We start from the raw sequence: 21,507 nt of genomic DNA on the forward strand, positions 1-21,507 counted from the left end.
TTTAATTGGAAACCTCTCAAGCTTACTCATTGGCATAAAGGGTGAATGTATAAATTTTAATCTTCAACTTTTATTTTCACCCACCCTTCCAAACCAAGCAAACTTCATATCTAGGTAATTTTCTTTTCCTTTTAAGAAATGTGCGTGTGCGTGTGTGCGTGCATGTGTGTGTGTGTGTGTGTGTGTGTGTGTGTGTGTAAACATGGAACACATAAACCCGTTCTTCTGAAATGGAATCAACTGTATTTTCCTCCTTTTACTTCTCCCCTTAGAGCGTTTTGCAGTCAGGTGTGTTTTTGCTTACGTGGTCGATGAGTTCCTTAACCATCCCGTTCCACTCCCCTTTGTCATTCTGGGCTCCATATTTGCCGTCAGGAACCAGTTTAACATCATAAAGGAAACCTAGGATATTTGACAGTTCTTTCAGCAGATCCAGGCAATATCCTTCAAATCTGTCATTTCCGTACAGTGGTTTATCGGATTTCCTGTACATCACGTAGGGCTCTTCCTAAGCGAAACAAACCGGGTATGGAAGCTCTGTTATCATGAAAAGGAAAGTGTTCTGCCAGTGCCTGAAGACGTGTAATATTTGAAGTTGATTTTGAAGAGTGGAAAGTATTGAAGTCAGTTGCTGACATTCCTGTTTCTGCTAAACTTGTAACAAAAGCCACTGTGACAAAAGCCATCATGTGTTTTTCTTCCTTTCCTGCCTTTTTAGATGGCAATGTTTTCTTTCACTGTGTGGTAGGAGAGAGGATTAGTGAATGGTGTGACAGAGGCATGATTATGTTCAAATTTTGACTCTGAGCTGATGGATAATCTCAGAAGACACTTGGGTCCCACATCCTCCTTCAGATATGACCATATCTCGGCTTCTTTTGTAGGAGTCTCCTTGCCTTAGGCTGTGGCCCAAGACTGTCTATGTATAAAGGAGACATAAATACCAGCATATATGTCTTTTCATTTTTTTTCAAACATCATGTATGCTAAATATTCTGATTTTTCTCCTTCCTTGGGAAATTCACTAATTTATTTGCTTATTTGCTTTTCATCCCCCTCCTCTCCTCCCAGTCCCATTCTTATTACAGTTGTCCTTTCTCTGCATACTGGTTGGCTATTTCCAGGGTTTCGTCTTTTATCAGTCTTATAGTCTTATTTGACATCACCTTGGAACTCAAGATAATGGTCCCCTAGATGCTTTCACATAAAACCCTTATCTTATGAGTAATGGCTGCCTTCCTACCGCACATCTGTAAAGTTACTAATTCTTCCCTGAGTTCTTTTTGTTTTGTACTGTTATAATAATTACTACCACTGTGTGGTAGACTCCTCCTCTAGCAAGCTGGCAGTTGGATCAAGCCAATGCAATAGAAAGTTGTTGCCCAGAGTGGCATATGCATGCTTCATCCTGGCACTGGGGAGGGAGACGTATGCTTATCTCTCTGAGTTTGAGACCAGCCTGATCTACCTAGGAGAGTTCCAGAGTAGCCGGTTCTACACAATGAACTTTGTCAAAAACAAAAAGCAAAACAAAACACCCCCCCCCACAAAAAACCCTGTTTCCATAAGGTAGTTGCAGCAAAGGTGATGGCCAGAAGAAAGCACAAAGAAGAATCAGATGTACTTTGGATGAATAAGTCTAACAAGGCAACTTCAAAGACAAATAGCTGAGTGTTACACAGTGAATGAAATGAAGCAAAGTGTGCCTTAAAATGCAGAGTTCACGGTGGATTGTGCCATGGGAAAAGAGAGAGGGGAATGTGCACACTGGCTAGCTGGGCATAAGATCAGGATTGAATGGGATACAAGTCTTTGAGTAAGTTGATACAAGGCTTCTTTCCAGAGGTATGAGCCCATGGAAAGAAGAATGGAAACAGTGCAGTGTTCAGGGACCTGTTACACCTGGGAACTAGGAAGATGCAGGGTAGAGATGACGGGGAGGTAGGAGTGTTGCTACAATCAAGGGAAGCTGAAACCTAGGTGCAGGGCAATCGATAGTGCCTGGAAGGTGCTTATGGAAAGACATGGACAAACCCGTTAATGGACAGTACAGGAGTCTCAAAAAACAACTTCACTGGCTTCCCCTGCTGAATCCCCTTTCCTGGTCTTTTTCTAAAGTCAAACCAACCAACAGTTCAGCAGGCAGAGAACAAAAGTGGCCCTGGATGGGCAGAGCGAGGGAAGAATGGAGCCAGGATTCGAGAAAGATGAAGAGTCTGTGGAGAGGCTTCAAGCGCTTACATTTCATTTCTTTAAGTACATACGAATGTATGCTTTTAGCTCTCCAGTTTAAAAAAGTAGACATATGCAGAGAGCCTTGCCAGGCTGGAAAAGACAGTTAGAGGATCCCTTTAGGTCTAGCGTGGGAGTGTGGATAAAGGGCCAGAACTTCACAGCTTACCAGAATAGTGGTGACAATGAGCGTTCGGTTAGCCAGCGAATCTGTGATATTGTTGGACCTGTCTCTGTTGCCATCCGTCATGTTCAGCCCACTGTTGGAGTTCCAAATCCCAATCTGCACAGAACACAGGACGTCAGAGGCTGCCTGTTGCCTGCAACAGTACTTAGGTTAAACAGAGGGCCCGCTATATCAGGAATGGGACCAACACTTACACCCTGGGACACGAGTGCCTCACAGTGGAGACTACTTGGTAGAGGAGTTGTACCATAGAATGAAGCATGTGTAGAAGCTTAAATCTGAGCTAATTAAGGTGAGGTGCAGGAGGCATTTTATTTTATATTTAAATTAATATATTTATTATTATTATATTATTGTTATTTTGAGACAGGGTTTGTCTGTGAAGCCCTGGCCAGAACTGGCTTTGAAGAACAGGCTGGTCTTGAACTCAGAGACATCTACCTGCCTCTGCCTCCCAAGTGCTTGGATTAAAGTTTGGAATGTTTCCTTTTAATTATTAAGCTCATTGCTGTTTTCTAAAATTAAATTACTAGGAGTAAGTGAACATGAGATTTTTCCCTCTGTGGTATATTTGTTGAACACCTATTTCCATGTGTCAAGTACAGCTGTGGGCATTGTAGGACACAGTACATAGCAGTAGACACTTGTACCCTTGTTACATTCTGCCAGCATCAAACATCATGCCACCAAAGAGTCAACACGAGGTTCTTTAAGATGTGTGATTGCTGGGATGGAAAGGATAGGGTGGGTGTTGGAGGGGCTTGGGACTGGAAAAGGAAAGGCTTGGGAAAAAACTACATAAATGAGGGCTTGGCAAAGTTCAGGACCCACCCTCACTGAGTAATGGATACTGAGAAGAGATCCCTCTTATTCATTCCTATAGGACCCAGTGCACAATTTGCCCAAACACCCTGTCTTTTGTAATTATTACTTGTTGCTTCTCTGTCTTTTGTGTACTCTTGATCACCAATTCTTCAAGTAAAGAACTTGTATTGTTCATTGACTATATATATATATATATATATATATATATATATATATATATATATGATTGTCCATATTCAGTAGACTCCTCTACCCTTAAAAAAGATGGTCTTCAATTTCTCCAGTGGTCTGGTCACTGCTAATGTGGCCGGCCCTATTAAATACATGCTGATCATTCCTGATGCCCCAAATCGAAGATGTTCAGAGTCACCTGACCTAAGTAGATGTGTCAGAGTCAAAACAGAGGTGCTGAATAGCGATGTGTGTGACATGTTGCGCACACACACATATGACATGAAAGCTGGGATGGTTTGGGGAGAGATGAGGAACCATTGGGAGAGGAAGGCAAGGCAGTGGGAGATGTGAACAAAGTGTATTTGTCCTCATGTTTGACAAGGTAACAGTGAGGCCCATGGTTTTGCAAGCTACGTCAAAGAATTAATACAAAATTAAATTGACAATTCTTTAACCAGTATATGCAATATATTCAAATTTCTATCTAGGTTTGAGTTCCACCCTTTGAGATCTTACCTTGAAAATTAAAATATCTCAAAATTAAAAATAAAATCAATACTATTCTGTTCTCAAGAAATTCTGCTAAGTGATACTAAACCCATAAATTGATTTGTTTAGCATCTGGGAAGACCCAGGAAAGAGCTATGAAAATTGAGCTATTCGGCCCAGCCCTGTACTCATTCACTTCTAGGCTCTGGATAAGGAATGTGTTTCAAAGTCAGATGGAAATAGGCAGGCAGTGGCTGTGTGACCTTAAACAGGATGCAACTGACCAAGCTTCATCTCTCTGTACCATAGGGATGCAGAGAAGATCGAGAGATGGCAGGGGCGTGCCTCAGTTTGATCATCAGCAAAATGGAGAGGAAAATGCTTCTAAAATTATTTTTAAAGATTCATTTTCATTTGTGTGTCCACGTGTCTCCATGAACGTATGCAGTGTATGGGGGCGGGTGCCATGTGGGTTCAGAAGAGGGAGTCAGATTCCCTTCGAGCGGAAGTTCCAGGCAGTCGTGAGCATCTTGATGTGGATGTTGGGAGTAGAAGAACTCCAGACCTCTAGAAGACCAGCAAGTACTCTGAAATCACTGAGGCATCTCTCTAGTACAAAAGTGCCTTTTTAAAAATTAATTAAAAATTTACCCTATGTGCATATGATAGGTCCTCCCCACCTCGGTTTGCTTTGATTGGCTCCCTAACATCAGCAGCAGCAGCTTGGCTGGTATCTTCTTAGAGGTGCACATTCTTTGAGAAATTTCTAAGAACTACTGTGCATTCACACATTTGTATAAACTATGTCTCTCCTCCATACTAATCAGGGTTAATTTGCTGGGGAAATGAAGAGACGAATGGAGGGAACAGAGTGTCAGGTGTAGCAACTGCTTGCAGAGAGGATGCTAGAAGGAGGATGGGATCTGGGCCAGCACCCTTGGGAACCCTTCTGAACTTTGAGGGCTTCTTGTGATGTGCTGCGTAGTCTCTCTGTTGATGGGAGAGCCTCTGTTTCCCTTTGTGAGTCATACACTTGGGAAGTTGGGCTTGTTCTTTCCAACTTTCCCTCCTCCGATGCTTTTTGGAGGCAGAACCTTGGCTTCTAGGAAACACACATCAAATTCAACATGTTGGTCCATTTGTTCTTATCCCAAGCTCTACTCTAAGTTGTATTGTGTGGGAAGACTATGTGTAGGGTGGGCCCTGGGTACCATTTCAATAAAGCATTGACATAGGCACCTAGAAGTACAGAAATAAGTTTTTAATCAAGTATTAGAGAATATACTTGTGACTTTAGGCATTTTTAAAGGCAGGATGTATTTTAACTCTTAACCTTATCAATGTTATTCGTGTGTTTAAATATTTTTCATCTTTATAAATGGTATTATTGAATGCTACTGTAACATTCTTTTCTAAAATAAGACTTAGACTGCAGACAAGTGTTCTCTCCTACTTTGCCCCCATCTCTTCGTCTTTCTGTCAGAAATAGAGTGGTAGGCAAGGCGCCAAGAGACCATTGCTGCTCTCCTGCAGTCAGATCCCGCTCAAAGTCCTGAGAGCACAGATCTCACTGTGTAAGACAAGGCAGAGGAGATAATCTTCCTGCCAGCTTTACTGCAGAAGTTGTTAAAAATAAAAACAAAACCAGTACGAGAGCCAAGGAAAGGTCAGGCTTCTGCCTTGGCTTTATTTCTTAATTGAAATAAATGGACATGTTGCCAGCAAGCCAGTGTCTCTGATGAGGTGGGACTCTGTGATGCACTGATGCGTGCTTGCTGGACAGAGCTGCGCAGTCAACCAGATGCCCAGATGTTGGCTTTATGGTCTTGCTCTACAACCAGGGAGGAGTGAGTCTAGGAAGCAGCATATCCATTTTCAGACTATGAAGCAAAAGCCTTCTTTCATTGCCTAAATTGACCCGAGGAAGTAGCCATTTGGTATCTGGGAAGTATTTATGAATGAATGTTTTAAGAGAGAGTCATTAGGGTCTATTTTCCAGACCTAGAGTCACAGGAACAGAATCTAAAATGGCTGAGTGCATACAATCAGATATGTATGGAAAACAAAATAAAGGAATTTCTCCTGTTGGGTTTGAGTGAGTCCCTCATTCCTGAGCATAGTAGGTGAACCATGGCCTATTCAGCTAATAATGTGAGCAATGATGGGTTAGCAGAGAGGATGAGAAAGAAAGGCATGGATTAGCAAGGCCCAGATGTGACATCCTCAGGATGTGAATGCGCATGCTACAGAGTCATGCTGCCTGGGTGATTGCCCCTTCCCCTTGAGGCTAACTTCAGAGCCTGGACTCTATGCTCTAGAGTAGTGAGTTTGAATTAATTCAGCATTGCATAATGTCCTGGGAGGATCAAGCTCAAATAACAAGCTGCTTTCCTGGTGGCAGTGGCAGGTAAGTGAGGAAACTTGTTCACCTCTGGTTCATCAATAAAACAGCATGTGTATGTGTGTATATATATATATACATAAAGACATTCCTGAGCTACTCTGCTGAGTTCTTTTACGGGGATGATGAGATTATTTTTTTGGCCACTAGTAGAAACTGTTTATAATTTCTGTGACTCAACCAATCATTTGAAAGGCAGAGGTGGGCCTGCCATACCATTCAAGCTGAATGACCTGAAGTAATTTAAAGTCCATCTGTCAATCAAAAGAACTTTTAGCAACGGGTTTTAAGTAGAGTGAAAGAGAAAAAGAGGGAGAGAGAGGTGCAAGGGAGGATAACGGCCTGCGGCAGTGCGACGTTTGCCTGTCACTGGGACACTTGGCTCACACAAGTCTCTCTGGTGTCTACCATCTGCTTATCTATGCTCAGTCACTGGCAACATGATCCTGTGCAATAAACTATGAAATAATGGGTGCTAAAATTTACAAGATATCTCATTTCCCTTCCAAAGTTACCCGTTGATTTGTCCTCTGGAAACTAGTTCTAATATAAATGTCAAGACAGTATGCTCTGATAAAGCAAAGGCGGCTGGCTCCTGAGCAGGGGGAGTTGCTGGCAATGGCGCATACTTCACAGTTGGGTGACATTGAGGAAACTGCCCTTGCCTTCAGAGGCCTGAGCCTATCTGACTAGTCTAATGGATCAAACTAGTTGTTTTCATTGCCCTTAGGGGGAATATTTAGTGGTCTGAGAAGATCTGTAACTGGGCCGCCATCTGGGTTTGTCACCGTTACCTCATCAGTCTCCATGGACACTGGTCATCATGTCCAGTAGAAAAGCTAATGTAGGGGGAAAGAAATATTAACCCACCCACCACTATTTACACACACTCTGCCTCCCTGCCCCCTCCCTTCTGTGGCACCCCCCCCCCTTTAATCTGCATGCATGTGGTAAGCTCCTGGCCTGGTAAGACTGGCAGAGTGCCACCACCCCACCCCAAGTGTCCTGCAGTTGTTATCAGGGTACAAACCTTCTTCCACACTTTATACAAGTGCTTAGACACTTCACCAGAGGCCTGGGGTTTCGGAGGGAAAAAATAAAAGCACACTTAATTAAAATGCAGCAGGGAACCGTGATGTATATCGTCTGCGTGACTGTCCTCACCTCTTGTTTGGGATTTTGCATTTTAATTCATATAAGGACCAACACTAGGTATGAGGAGGAAATGAAGGGGCAGGCTGCGTGTCACAGAAGTTATGTGCTCCTTGTACACAGCATAAAGTAAATTAAGGCGCTTTTGAGTGTTCGCAGGTATGCTGCAGGGTTGGAGGATATTCACCACACTTTAAGAGAAATGTTAAAAGAATTCACGGTAAAAAGCATGGGTCTTTCATCACACACATACATACACACACTTCCTAAGCTATACAGAAAAACATGCCGGATGATGTAGCTTTGGTTATGAGTTTGCAGAGAGTAGAAGTCTGAGTACAAAGGACGGACGGACTTTTGGTAATGGTTCGCCTGTGAGCCCCGAGAAGCTGGCATGGGAAGTGTGGGCATGTCTTCCCCTGGTTCCCGAGGGACATGTTAGCCTTGCCCACTGCCTTCAAGACTCAACCAGCCATCTCAGGAACTGAGGCCGAGACACCTGAAGAGAAAAGGTGTGGCAAAGGTTGAAGAGGTAAGAGATAAATAGAAAATACTTTCATCTGTTTTGCTTTTGCTTTTGATGGGAACACAGCAATTCAATGTGCCTAATATCAATGTGCATTGAAATAGCCATGGAGACATCACAGTGGTTCTAATTTATCACCTGTCTGAGCCGAGGAAAGGCATTTCCTTAACAGCTACACACTCAGAGGAGCCAAAAGGGCAAAAAGGCTTAGGGAAGCTGATACTCTCTCTTAAGTAATCATAAGCCTTTAGGTTATCATCAACATTCTTGTTCTCTCTGGCCCAAGTACCAAACACAATTATGGAGGTGGGTAGCTGTTTTGTGCTCTGTTAAACCAGCAGAGGAACCCAGTAGAGTGACACCCAAACCAGGGAGAAGGAGAGGAAGCGGCATTTTTGAAATAGGAAACCCACAGACACGTGTACTGTGCACTCTCAAAGCTGTGAGCTAATTGTTCCTCTCAGCCATCAACACCTGTGATAGCCTTCTCATCTGGATTAATTGATCTTCGTTTGAATTAACGGGTGTGCAGGAAGAGGGCAGTTATAATCTGCCAAGGGAGAAAATTGTGTCCCAGTAAACAGAACCAATGAAACAGATAAGGAAATGTTACCTTGTGTTAAAAATAAAACCAACCATTTGAAATTAAGCAAGAAATTAGCTGGTTCAAAGTGCTCTTTTATATTGAGTAACACATTTTGTGAGTTAGTCTCTGTCATATGAAAATGTGTTTATCTATGGAGTTCTGATATCCAGGTAATTGCTTTGGACTTTCTCAGTCTTTTAGTCTTTAAGGTCCTGAAGGCAAATCCTCCAATTATAATTCTGATTGTGACCTGTGTACATGGATATTAAATTAAAATTGTAAAATATATTGAGCAGCAAAATTCCTTTATCATTACCTAACAGTTTACATTTGTGTTAGTCTAAGTAGTAGCTAAAATAAAACCTCAAACTTTGAAATGGAGACTTCCAACTAAAATAATCTTAAAGTGAGAATCCAGCATTAAGATGAAAAATTTTTAGCATTTGTCCTAAATTAAGGATGCCATGTTAATTTGCTCATCTTCTATACTATTTTATTCCATCCCGCTGTCACCAATCTCAAAATAGAGTTCAGCTAAAATTAATTTCTGAGTAACCCTTGGGTGCCTTGCCATAGATAAACCAGCTGCAATTTCGACAGTCCCAAATCTAAACTCAACTTTGTAAACTCTTCACAAGATGGGCCTCACCATGCCAGTGCCTAAGGTTGGGTAGACAACAATTCAGAGTTGCTTTATAGACCAAGCATTGATAAATATTAATCAGTGCTGTTAATTCTACATTAAAATTTGACCATTTAGCCCATCCGTGCCTACCATCCAACTGGGAGAGAATGAGCCAGGATGCTGGATGTTAATGGAAGTGCCCAGAAAGTCACTTTTTCATTCTCCAGTGGCCTGTGCCATTTCATTGAAATGTACGAACAATGCCCTTTCATGCGTGCATTGGATAATTTACTCATCATCCAGGAAGTTACCTTTTCAGTTCCTTCCTCTTTGAGACTGATAATGTCCAGGTCAAAATCCTTTCTCAAGCCATCCGTCTTATTGAAGGTGATCCGCCCAGTCAAGCCATCCCACCGCGCCTGGGGATAGTTAAGAGTGGAGTGTTATTGCCGACCACGATCTCAAACCCATCAGCAGTGTAATGCCTCAGATCCATCCCGGCGTCCGGTTACCCAGCTGCATCGTCAATTCTGAACCATTGTTGCCTTGGATCACTGAGTTGAAAGTGGGGCACTTCCCTGTTTTATTCGTTCTCATTTATTGTCTCAGCCCTAACGTTTTAACACAGTCTGCCCCGTAATGGTGGCAGTCTAAATGGGCAGGAAGTAAAGAGTGGCTGTAAAATCATCTGTTTATTGAGTAAAAAAAAAAAAAAAAAATCCAAGTGGTCACAGCACTCTGTTGTCCAAGGTCAGTTTCTACCCATGCCAAGGTGCTGCTAAGGGGAGTGCCTCTTACCTCTTTCTTCCTCTGTTGAAAGGATATGGACGAATGGTGCACTGCTGACGTTATTAAATTTTCCGGGTATTTGTGATTTATACCTCTTAATATTTAGGAATCTTAGTTTCTTATGGCTACTGTAGTCCATTGTTTTTATGTCTATTTTTTCATTTCTTTCTACTATTTATTCATTTTCCATCCTGATAGCAGCCCCTCTCCCTGCCCCTCCCAGGCCAATGTCAGGTTCTTAGTTCAATCTGCTTTAAACTCACCAGGAAGCCAAAGACTGACCCTGAATGCCCATTCTCCTGCCTTTGCCTCCCCAAGTGCCAGGATCAACAGTGTGTGAGTCTGGACCTGGACAGTCTGTTGGTTTAAAACTGTTCTATAAGTGCTGATACAAACAGTGTTGGCAGAGTCGTGTGCTCTGGAGGACCTTCCTGGAGGTTTCCTGGAGGTGTTTGAGGACACCCTAGCTGTCTCTTCTTGCTTTTGGTGGCTTTCAGCAAGAACTCTGTGTCTTGAGGTCACAACCCCCCCCCCCTGCCATTTGCATGAATATTGCCCTGCTTGGGGCTGCATTTAGATCTCCTATGTGTGATAATAGGTTATTTCTCCATCCCTTCATCTTTCATTCAAGCACACAGTTACAGTTTCTTGTTTGTTTGTCTGGTCACATAAGGTGACATGAATACGTCCCAGGCTTTAGGATGTGCAGATCCTTTTCAAGAGCTATTACTGCATTTACACAGGCATTAACATGATGTGAAGAAGCAAAATCATAATTACTGGCAACTTTGGTGGTTTCATTAAACAATAAAGAGTTGGTTTTCAGGCCTCAGGGTTTTGGTGACTTTTGGCCACTTGGTTTATTTGAGTTTCACTTACAAATGAACTTAAACTTTGTGCACATTTCTAAGAATTTCCTCCCTTCCAGCTTTATGAAATCAATCTGGTTTGGGTAATGTGAAGATCCTGAGGATGCCATGAGATTGGAAGTCAGTTGCACCATGTTTCCCTGTTCCACACAGCTCTCCAGACGGCCAACAAACAGTAGAAAGAACATGGATTTCCCATAGATTAGGGCGAATTTAGGATGTGTGATTCCAGGCAAGTTATGTCACTTGAACCTGTATTGGCCTGTGATGTCAGTGCTTATGTGAGGGTTAAAGGACACCCAGGGAAACACTGATATCATCTTAAATAACAGCAATTATATTTTCAGTCATCTCAACCTGGGTTTTATGTTGGAGGTTGAAAGGGTTAATTTTCTATGTATTTGATGAAGCTATAGGATGCACAGCTGTCTTGTTAGTTGTTGTTGCTGGGTGGTCCTGTGAAGGTGTTGGCAAAACAGCATCGCACCAGAAGCAACTGGCTTTATTTATTCCTTTTAGAATTTGTTCATGTGGAAACAAGAGCATCTTCTCTGCATCAGGGACTTGGCTGGGAATGGAAAAGTGCATGGCTCCGACAGTCAGTCTGTTTACTACGCCACCCCACTAGTGTGAGATACAGAGTTACACAGCTCAACGAAGAGAAAGGCAGGGAAAGAAACAGACATGTATCTGAAATACATGGAAAGAAAGAGTCAGAAAAAATGTCGGAGATTTCAAAGGCCAAGCAAAGAGTCACCCCCTCCCATCCGCCTGACCTAAAGCAGGAAGTGCCAAACATGCTGAAAGTTTCCATGGGCCCTAGATTTAGAGTGGGGAGTCATGAGAAACAAGTCTCTTAGGGAAATCTGTTAATAAAGGTTTTATGAATCAAACTGTTTTGTTTTGTTTTGTTTTGTTTTGTTTTGGATGGTAGAGAGGTTCAGGAATCACTGGAAGATTCTAGTAGAACAGTGCCGGGGTCAGATGCTCCAAGGAAGATTTTTTTTTTGCAGAATTTTTAAGAGTGCTGCAGTCATATGCAGGGTATGTATTAGCAGGCAGTTAGCCCAGAATGACATGTAGGGAATCAATTCATATACTCACATGTGAACAGAGGAACAGCATGGCTCTCCATTCCTCCCCCCACAAGCTTTCACACTATTAAATGTGAATCAGTGCTGTTCCATAATAAGATGTGCAGAGTGTAATGTACACCTGTACATCACACATATGATATATACATACGCTATATGTACATTTACATACAATGTAAAGTTTAAAATACAATCAGCCTAAAATCAGAAGCTAAAGTCCTTAAAGTAGTTGTATTTTCTGGTTACCATTTAGCTAGAATGGTTGTCACATCAGAATTGCATGTGATTTCTTGATAGTACTAGGTGCTAAATGTGTTAGGAAGAGATGAGGCATGTAAAGACTCCAAGCATCCCTCTGAACTGTGTCTGGGGCAAACTGGGCACCCATGTAGATCGATTCCAGCACAGGAGAAGAGTTGTTTCTTCAAGAGTTGTTCCTACATGTATTAGTCAGCATTCCCTAGAGTCACAGAATTTATGGGTAGTCTCTATATAGTAAAGGAATTTATTGATGACTTACAGTCTTCAGTCCAACTCCCCAACAATAGTCAGTAGCAAGCAGGCGAAGGAGAGAGTCTTCCTTCTTCCAATGTCCTTATGTAGGTTTCCAGTAGAAAGTGTAGCCCAGATTAAAGGTGTGTGCTGCCACACCTTTAATCCCAGATGGCCTTGAACTCAGAGATCTCCCTGTTTATCTTCTGGAATTCATAGCCACTATGCCTCAAGATCTCCATACCAAGATCCAGGTCAGAAACTTCAATCTCCCAGCCTCCAGATTAGGGTCACTGGTGAGCCTTCCAATTCTGGATTGTAGTTCATTCCAGATATAGTCAAGTTGACAACCAGGAATAGCCACTACACTAGGCTATGCACAAGGGTAGCATCAAATAACAGCAAACTATATTATCAGCTTTAAAATGAGGCTGCACTGACTTTATTGTGAGCCCACTGATGAGCCCAGAAGGCTCCAGTGGGGTAGTTATAATCCAGGGGTCACGCAGACAGTCCTGATTGAATCAAGTAGGTCATAGGACCTAGCCAAAAGCCACCACACTGAAGAAGAACTGGTGGGGAAGGTGCTAATAAAAATGGGAGAAAGACAGGAAAGTGTGTGTATGTGTGTGTGTGTGTGTGTGTGTGTGTGTGTGTGTGTGATGGGGAAGGGTAATTAGTATGCAAAGAACAAAATTAATTACAAATAATAATTAAAAAAATAAGTTGACATTGCTACAGCCAATCGTGATATGGCTTGTTATGCTAGCTGGGATACACCATAGGAATTCCACTGACAGAATAAAAACAATTAATGGCATATGCAAGGGTCTCCTTTTGTGCACATCTGCAAAGTTTCTGGCATCCTAGTCCCCTACCCCATAACAAAGCAATCCTCATTTTTGTGCTTAGCCATCACCTTCTTATTTTAAAGCCAAAGACTGTCTTTGTGGAAATAAAAGCTACAAAATGATCTACAGTGTAGGAGTTACTGCAAACACCTGGTGTCTGAGGACAATCTATCTACAGCTTTGCTTCAGGTGAAATCTCTACTGCGTTAGGGGTTAAGATGAAGTTCATTTTGGACAATGAGCAGTCTTAACCCACCTCCTGATCTATTTAGACGGAGGTGGTTATTTTCATTAAGTTCTACAAAGTTCTGGGAAAGCTTTCTCCTCGAGGCAGCTTTTCTTTTATGGGGGGTCATGTTGTGAATTAATTTAGACCATTGTGCAGAATTTACGGGGCTCTCTGGAAATGTAAAGATCCAGGAGCATTTACCTCTTGATGTAGCATATAACTCATAGCATGGTCTTAAAACCCTGTTTGGAAATCCAATTTTACTTCTACAGAGTGTGCCTATTGTGTTGCTTTGTTTGGAGTCTGTTGCCTCGGTTTTATTCTTGAACTTAGTGTTCGTTCCAATCACTGCGCCAGAGTAATTCCCACTTCTTGATTTCCTCCCTGTACATCCAAGTGGCAAAAAGTTCCCTTTTCATTTCCTGACAATGCCTCCTTCCTTGCCTCAAATATCTACAAAGACTCCCTGCCTGTGTTTTTACCCAGCTATATCTGTTGACCTTCAAAGTCAGCGCAGCCAACTTTACACATGTCGGCCTGCCTCCCGTTGTTAGATAAGTTATATTTGTCTATGTTCTTTGGACTTTTGGGCTAATTGCTGCTAAGCATTTATTAATCACTAACTTAACTATTGATCAAGGTGAACATACAATTTCTGTATGCCATAAATAAGATCCACAAGGACCCCACTTTGTGAAACAGGGCTGAACCATGTACAATTTAGATAATGGCATATAATTAAATTCTTCATAATTATAATTTGCTTGCCTTCTGTAGATGTGTTTGCTGAGGGCACAATTATAGTATACTTAACTGAAAACAATACTTATACAATTGTCCCTATTTTAGGAGATAACTTTAATTTCTACCCTGTTAGATCTCTTGACAATTACCATTTAACAGCAACTAAGTCAAATAATGCAATTGCCTTATTTTCCTTTGGGTAAATGATCTAATGGACAAAAGATAAAAATCATAAACTGAGAGAACAAATAATGTGTCTTTAGCCATTTTTAATGCTATTTATCTCTTTTTAAAAGAACTTGTTAGTTGTTATAGTTAAATATATATGTAATATGTGTATATATACTTATGTTGTAGATATAAGTGCCTAGCACTCAATTCTAGGCTCTTATAGTAGACACTTATAAATACTAAATAATAAAAGTGATTTCTTTACTCATTTTTTTCTGAAGAAAGTTTAAGCAAATAAAAGATCCTAAATCCTTCCCCCAAATATTTCCTCATTTATTTTGGTGAATACCTTGTCGCCCATAGAAAGAGGCTTATTTGAGAGTAGAATGTCCTCTTGTAGGGAACATGAACTATAGTCTAAGGCATTTTTCCCTTTTAATGTTATTAACTATTTTGTTTTCTGTGAGGTTTGGTATGGAAAGTTCATGAAGATCCCAAAGATGAACTCCCCTCATTAAATCAAGGAAAGAAAAACACACCTGGTCTCCACCCCTCCATTGCTGGTGTTATAAGAGCACATCTCACCATGTCACCAGGGCTGGCAAGAAGTCATTTCTACATGACTATTATGTATGTGACTAAAACTTAACTGGAATTTGAAACTAATAAAAGAGATTGGTATGATTTTCTTTGATAATGGGGTGGGGGAAGATAATATTATTTTTCAGTTTCCTATTATATAGGGTCCAGATTAGGGTGTTAATTTAATGACATTCTATCTAATAATTCAGATAGGTACAAAAGGTTATCCTTTCCCTGCCCTGTAGGTCAGTAATAACCTTCTGAAACAGCTATCCACCATCCTGCTGCTTCACTTGCACCTGATTTCAAGTTGTACGCTGTCCTACCAAGGCACTCCAATACTGTTGTTAGCTAGTGTGAGCTGTGTGGGCCGTTCAACTTAGTTACATCATGTTATATTTTCCCCAGTCCTAGAGCACAGCTTGAGCTGTGACAGAGTTTAATGATTCCCAACTTCTGTCTGCCTTGCCTTCCTTCCCCTTTCTTGCTTCCCTGTCCTCTTCTGATCACGTGTTCTAATTTTGAGTTCTGGTCATATCTGCCAGTTCAAAACTATTTTTGGCTAGCTTCTTTTTGGAATAGTTTCTTCTCCGAGATTGGATTCAGAGTCTCAGCTCCTTGCCTTCTCCCACTGACGGTGTAGAGATCACTAAGTGTTTTAGGAGCTTCTGGTCTGACGTATAACCAGGTATACACAGTACTGGACGTTCGTCTGATGGGATAGCCTCAAGAACACAGAATCTATTTTTCCACGCATCAGGAGTTATTCTCCATAGACACTAAGGATGGTGAGAAACCTGGCCCTTTGTTACCAGGTGGTGATCTATCATGTAAAAATGCTATAATAATGATGGTCTTGGAGAGCTATGCCTGTGGGTGCAGTAGTGGCATGAATATTACCAGGGTTACTAACAGCTTTCTGATTATATTTAAGGCCCTCTCCACAGGAGGAAATGGCTAGTGTTGCAGATCTGGCCAAGAACTCATGTTGGAAGAGTTCATAGGCCCAGAAGTAAATCTACCATAATTCTGCTAAATGGATATAATTCAAACTTTGCTCTAAATCCATATCTCTACATTCATATTTAGTTCAGCTCTCAGATCTCATTAGAGAATTCTTTGGGTAATGGACGAGAGTTAATACAGAAACACACAAGGGGTCAAAGTACAGAGAAAAGCCATGTAGATTGTTAATCCATATTTGAGCACTAGCATTATATCTGTTCCCCTCCAAGGTCAAGAAACGTTGTGGAAGAGGGAGCAGAAATGTTCTAGGAGCTGGAGGCTGTCCAAGGATGCACTGAAATGATGCTTCTGGACATGATGGGACTGGGGTGTCTATGATCTCAAAGCAGCTAAGGTTGCATGCCAAGATCAAGAGTGTCATGGTTCCAGCATAGCCCCACCCTTACCCGAGGAGCTAGTGACAGCTGATGACCAGCCATGGCAGGAGGAAGAGTCAGTTTTCATTAAGGATATCACTGCTGGCTGGTCATCCATGCTAAAATGGATAGCCCCACATTCACAGATCTATGGAAAGTATTATCTGGACTCTATGGGTTAATTTTTTTTTTAAAGGACATGAAGTGGAACTTGTGGTTCTAGCTGTAAATGTAGCAGAGGATGGCCTAGTCAGTCATCAATGTGAGGAGAGGCCCTCGGTCCTGTGAAGGTTCTATGCCCCAGTATAGGGGAGTGCCAGAACTGGGAGGGTTGGGGAGCAGGGGGAGTGAAGAGGAGATAGAGGATTTTTGGAGGGGAAACTAGGAAAGGGAATAACATTTGAAATGTAAATAAAGAAAATATCTAATATATATATATATATATATATATATATATATGAAAAAAAAGTGTAACAGGAAAGAAAAATGACATGAAGTTTGAAGGGAATGGTGGCTCAATTTGGTGGAAGTAGGGGGAAAAGAGACTGATGGCTATGATCAAAATACATTATATATATGTATGGCATTGTCAGAGTATTATTAAAAATGTATTTTTAAAAATTCAGAAATTGTTACTCCAGAAGCATTTTTGTACAAAAATATAAGTTCATGTAATCAATGTGCATTTTGACCACACTTAATTATTTCTTAATATTAGCAAAAAATATTATATGCCATTTCTTTAATTCTTTTGATGTGAATTATATAGTTCGAGCACACTGTTTTCTAAAAATTTTACAGATTATTTCTTATTCTGGTAGATAGAATGGTTAGTTTGATGTCAGAAATTTTTTTACACTGGTTCAGTGATTAGAGGGGGATAGCATTGCCACACGATATTAAAATTGAAAGTGTAAAGATATATATACCATCTATTGAATTAGAGTTTGAAGAGAATTTTCTATCAATAGTAATTTGTACTGTGACAGATCCATTTAAACTTAATTTTCAAGTTGCTGATGATCATTAAATCTTGAGATATTATTAAATAAGGTTTATTTGTGGGATAATCAGTTGATACCTAGATAAACTCTCAGGAAAATGCTGACAAGCTTGTTTTTGTGTGCTCATGTAGCTCCATGCAGGTGATGTGAATTTATATAACTTATAAATATGATGCCATCTTGGGTTTTTCACATGCACATTTTTCTTCCCTTTAGGAAGTCATTAAAAGGCTTGTGGGCATTGAGGGTTTTGCATTATGCACATTCATGTGTGTAAGGTACAGAGTGAGCTGAACCTCCAAGGCTCAAAAGATACATGGCACGCCAAACCACAAACAAATAAAAAATGGAAAAGTGTGGGTCATGTAACATACAGAATGGAGGGGATTAGGACTGTGACCTTAAAGTTCAAACCCTTAGGTCTAAGTAGATGCAATGAAATGTGTTGAAATTTTAGCAACGCTTATGTAGTTTTTACAGGTTCATTTATAAGGTGTACAGTTTAAAATTTGTGATGTTTTCTCCTAAATATTACAAAATATAAAATTAGGATTTACTTCTTTTGAAAAATTGTATTCGGCTAGTCAGATTACCCACATGATCATTTCCTGTTAATGTTTTTAACTTGATCACATCACATCTGTGCAAACTTATTACCCAATGACCAAGTATTCAAATATGGAAATAAGGTCTAGTACTTCAAGGAACCTTTCTCTCAATTGCTGTATGGCTTGCAGGATTCCAGACTTACCACTGGTAAGTAAGGTATTTTTCTGGCAAGCCAGGAGCAGCCATGGTCAGTGCCTTGAAGAAAGGTAAACTCACCAAACTGTATAGAAGTGCATATGGATACTCTACTGATGCCTATATACTTGCACGATTAAGTGAATAACATTGTCCCTTTTCCATTGTTCATGTGCTAATCTTGTACACTAGACTATGTCAGCAAGAACTGCACAGGTGCGATGTGATCAAGTTGAAAGCATTAACAGGAAATGATCATGTGGGTAATCTGACTTTGCTCCACCTAACCACAAAGATCTATATGACAAGATCTATATGACAAGGGCTCAGGAAGGGCCAGGTAGACATACGATAAAGTAGTAATGGTTGTAGAAGGCAAAGAGAGGATTGAATGATGCGACATCACTGGCTTGGAAGTGAGAGGCAAAGATCTACAAGACACGGCTTAGAGGATGTCTTCCAAAGCTTGGAATTTGGGTCCATGAAGCCTGTGTCAGATTTTTGACTTCCAGAATTATAAGAGAATAATGTTGTGTGGCGTTGAGATGGTTCAGTGGGTAAGACATTGAGAGCCAAGCTCAACACTTGAGTTCAAAACCTGGGGAAAGCATATTGGAAGAACAGACAACCTCAAACCTAGTGTCCTGTGGCCTCCACAGGGACTCTGAAGGAAGCATGCAAGAGAGAGTGTATGCGTGAGCACGTGCAAGCACACACACACACACACACTCACACACACACACAAATAAATACATACAAAAGTGTAAGCATAACTTTAGATACACTAAACGAGTTTGTGATAATTTATTTAAGAATCAATGGGACCTTTACACACCTTATAATAAGAGTCACTAAAAATAACAAAAATAATTTCTGAAAGAGAGAGAAAGACTTTGGAAAGTAAAGTCAAATATTACTTTGGCAATTCTCTAATAGAAGCTATTTTGTTTTTTTTGAGCTCAGTAGCTGCTTGAGGAAGTGGCTCTGAGCTTGCCAACTAGTCTCCAGTAGCCTATATAGTTAATTAATATCTTCCTATGCCTCACGTAGATTAATCAAGCCCAAATTCAGTGACAACAATCTTCCTGCAATATGAATAATCTTCTGACATTATTTATGATGTAATCACAAGCTGCTGAATTACCTAAATCTTGAAAATAAAAAAAAAACATTTTAAAAAGGATCTCTGTGTTTTCCCAGTGCCTATTGTGATCACTAACAGCCCCATGAAGGAATGATTTCATTCCAGTGGTTCCTATATACTTTTGTTGTATTATTTTCTGTTGCAGAGAGCTAAGGCTATGAACTTATATGTTAACTTGAAGATATTATTTACTGATTGATTGATGATTGATTGATTTTGCTCAACAGAAATGTAAGTAATTCATGATCTTTAAAAGTTTCCCTGTAGAGCATGAAGTTTTGGCTCTCACTCAACAGGATTATTATCAGACATTGTCTTCTGCTGGAGAGACCCTATTTCTCCTCTCATTGTGAACTAGCATTGGTGTTGGCTGGTACCTCCACCTTCAGTAAGATTTGGGGAGTCTCTTCACATTGGATTTATATGAGAGTCATACTTTGGGACATATAAAGGGATGTCCGTGTGCTATCACATTCATGTGACCCTTACAGTAGAAGAGGAAGTGCATCAGCGGATTACCCAAGAGGGCAGATCCTACAGTCAGTAATAACCCCTGAGGGCATTCCGAGATAGACTGCCTTTGATTTCTACTTGCCAACCTGTATTTCCCACGTCATGAGGGAACCACAAAGGCCAAGGCTTTTCCTCACTTTATATGTGAATAAGGACCTTGCAAATGTCACGAGGAGAGAGCACCCTCTATGCCCAAATGGAAGAAAAAAATAAAGGCATATTCATGAGTCATCATTCCACTCCTGACATCTCAGAAGGTCAGTGGCTCTTTTCATATCTGGGTTGCCCAGACAGAGTCATCTCAGATCCAGAGGAATCACCCAGAGAGACAAAACTCTTATGCTCTGCCTACTAGGATGCTATTTTCCAGTTTCTCTGCTTTGTCTAACACAGAGCAGACTGTCCTGGACGTCAAGGTCACCAAGCTAGATGCTGTTGTCTGTATGAGAATCAAAGGAACCACTCTCATGCAGCCCTTTCTATCTGGTCCTTAAGTCTGGGCCCCTGGAATTCGTCACAGTCTTCTAATTGCCACTGCAAAGGGAAATTCTTTAAAACAGCATCTGAACCCTTGGACTTACACAACACTGCATTTGAACCACTTCTGATTTCCTGCCCGACTGCCTCTCAGTGCCCTCCTAACCCCATCTGTTTGCCAACCACTAGGTGAAACGGGTCTCACCACAGGCTTGCTCTCTGGGATCTGGGTTTGTGAATTGTATGTTTCAGCTGAGGGGCTTTTTACCATAAACGTTGGTGTCTTTTGCTGACTTAAAACATTAATTGTAAAGCACATTTTAAAGTTCTTTCTCTCTCGTCACACAAGCCTGCTCCCATGAAAATGCCTTCTGGATATACCCTACACAGTCTTTCCTCCCCTGGATTTATTTTAACAAGTTCAAAATAGCTTTTTTTCTTTTATTCTGAGATGCCAATACTGCCTTGACTTTTACAAGGCACACCGGATCCATGATATGACAGAATGAGTTTAAAAAGTTACATGGAAAATTAAGAAGTTTTCAGGTTAAAAACAGGAAGATTTAGTAAAACAATGAATGGACAAGCTTCTATTCGCTTCAGTCTGAAAGATTCCCAACCTCACTACACCAAGAAGTTAAAAACCAACACCAACAGCTACAACCAAGCAGCTAGAAGGCAGCTAATTGTGTGCCATGTGTTGTTCACAAACAAAGATTTGTTACAAGCTTAGAGTTGTAAATCAGTTGTCATTCAGTGCAATGACAGAGAATTTAAACCGTTATTAACATGGAATAGGAGCATGGCATTTTGGTAGAATTTGACTTCAGTATCAAATGGCATGAGTTCAGATTTTGACCCTTAATTTAGTAGCCAGTGGCTCTGGGGAATTGCTTCAATCTTCATTTGCAAAAGTAAGTGCTGTCTTCACCTAGATATTATAAAGATAAAAATAGGTCAGACTTCGAAACTTCAACAAAGACTTATTAGCACGGAAGCTCTGTAAAAACCGTATTTGCTTATTTTCTTTTTGCTTGCTTACCCCTCACTGATGTCTGGTTACTCAAAGAGTAGCTTACAGTGAACATTTTTTTTTTTCTCTGTAAGCCCGCCTCATGCATGCTTTTCCTTCCTTCTCCTTCTCCTTCTCCTTCTCCTTCTCCTTCTCCTTCTCCTTCTCCTTCTCCTTCTCCTTCTCCTTCTCCTTCTCCTTCTCCTTCTCCTT

The 21,507-nt window shown here is 40.8% G+C and overlaps 1 protein-coding gene across 1 annotated transcript in view; it reads right to left on the reverse strand.

Moving 5' to 3' along the window:
• Grik1 (glutamate ionotropic receptor kainate type subunit 1) overlaps nucleotides 1–21,507 on the reverse strand; it is a 386,955-nt gene that overhangs the window by 52,061 nt on the left and 313,387 nt on the right. The window contains exons 7-10 of the mRNA XM_029470320.1: nucleotides 9,509–9,616; nucleotides 7,339–7,383; nucleotides 2,402–2,515; nucleotides 305–508 (exon numbers count right to left, since the gene is read on the reverse strand). Coding sequence (XP_029326180.1) covers nucleotides 305–508; nucleotides 2,402–2,515; nucleotides 7,339–7,383; nucleotides 9,509–9,616 — 471 coding nt within the window. The remainder of the gene's footprint in view (nucleotides 1–304; nucleotides 509–2,401; nucleotides 2,516–7,338; nucleotides 7,384–9,508; nucleotides 9,617–21,507) is intronic.

The sequence above is a fragment of the Mus caroli genome, chromosome 16 (assembly GCF_900094665.2).
Source record: "Mus caroli chromosome 16, CAROLI_EIJ_v1.1, whole genome shotgun sequence".
Lineage (NCBI taxonomy): Eukaryota > Metazoa > Chordata > Mammalia > Rodentia > Muridae > Mus > Mus caroli.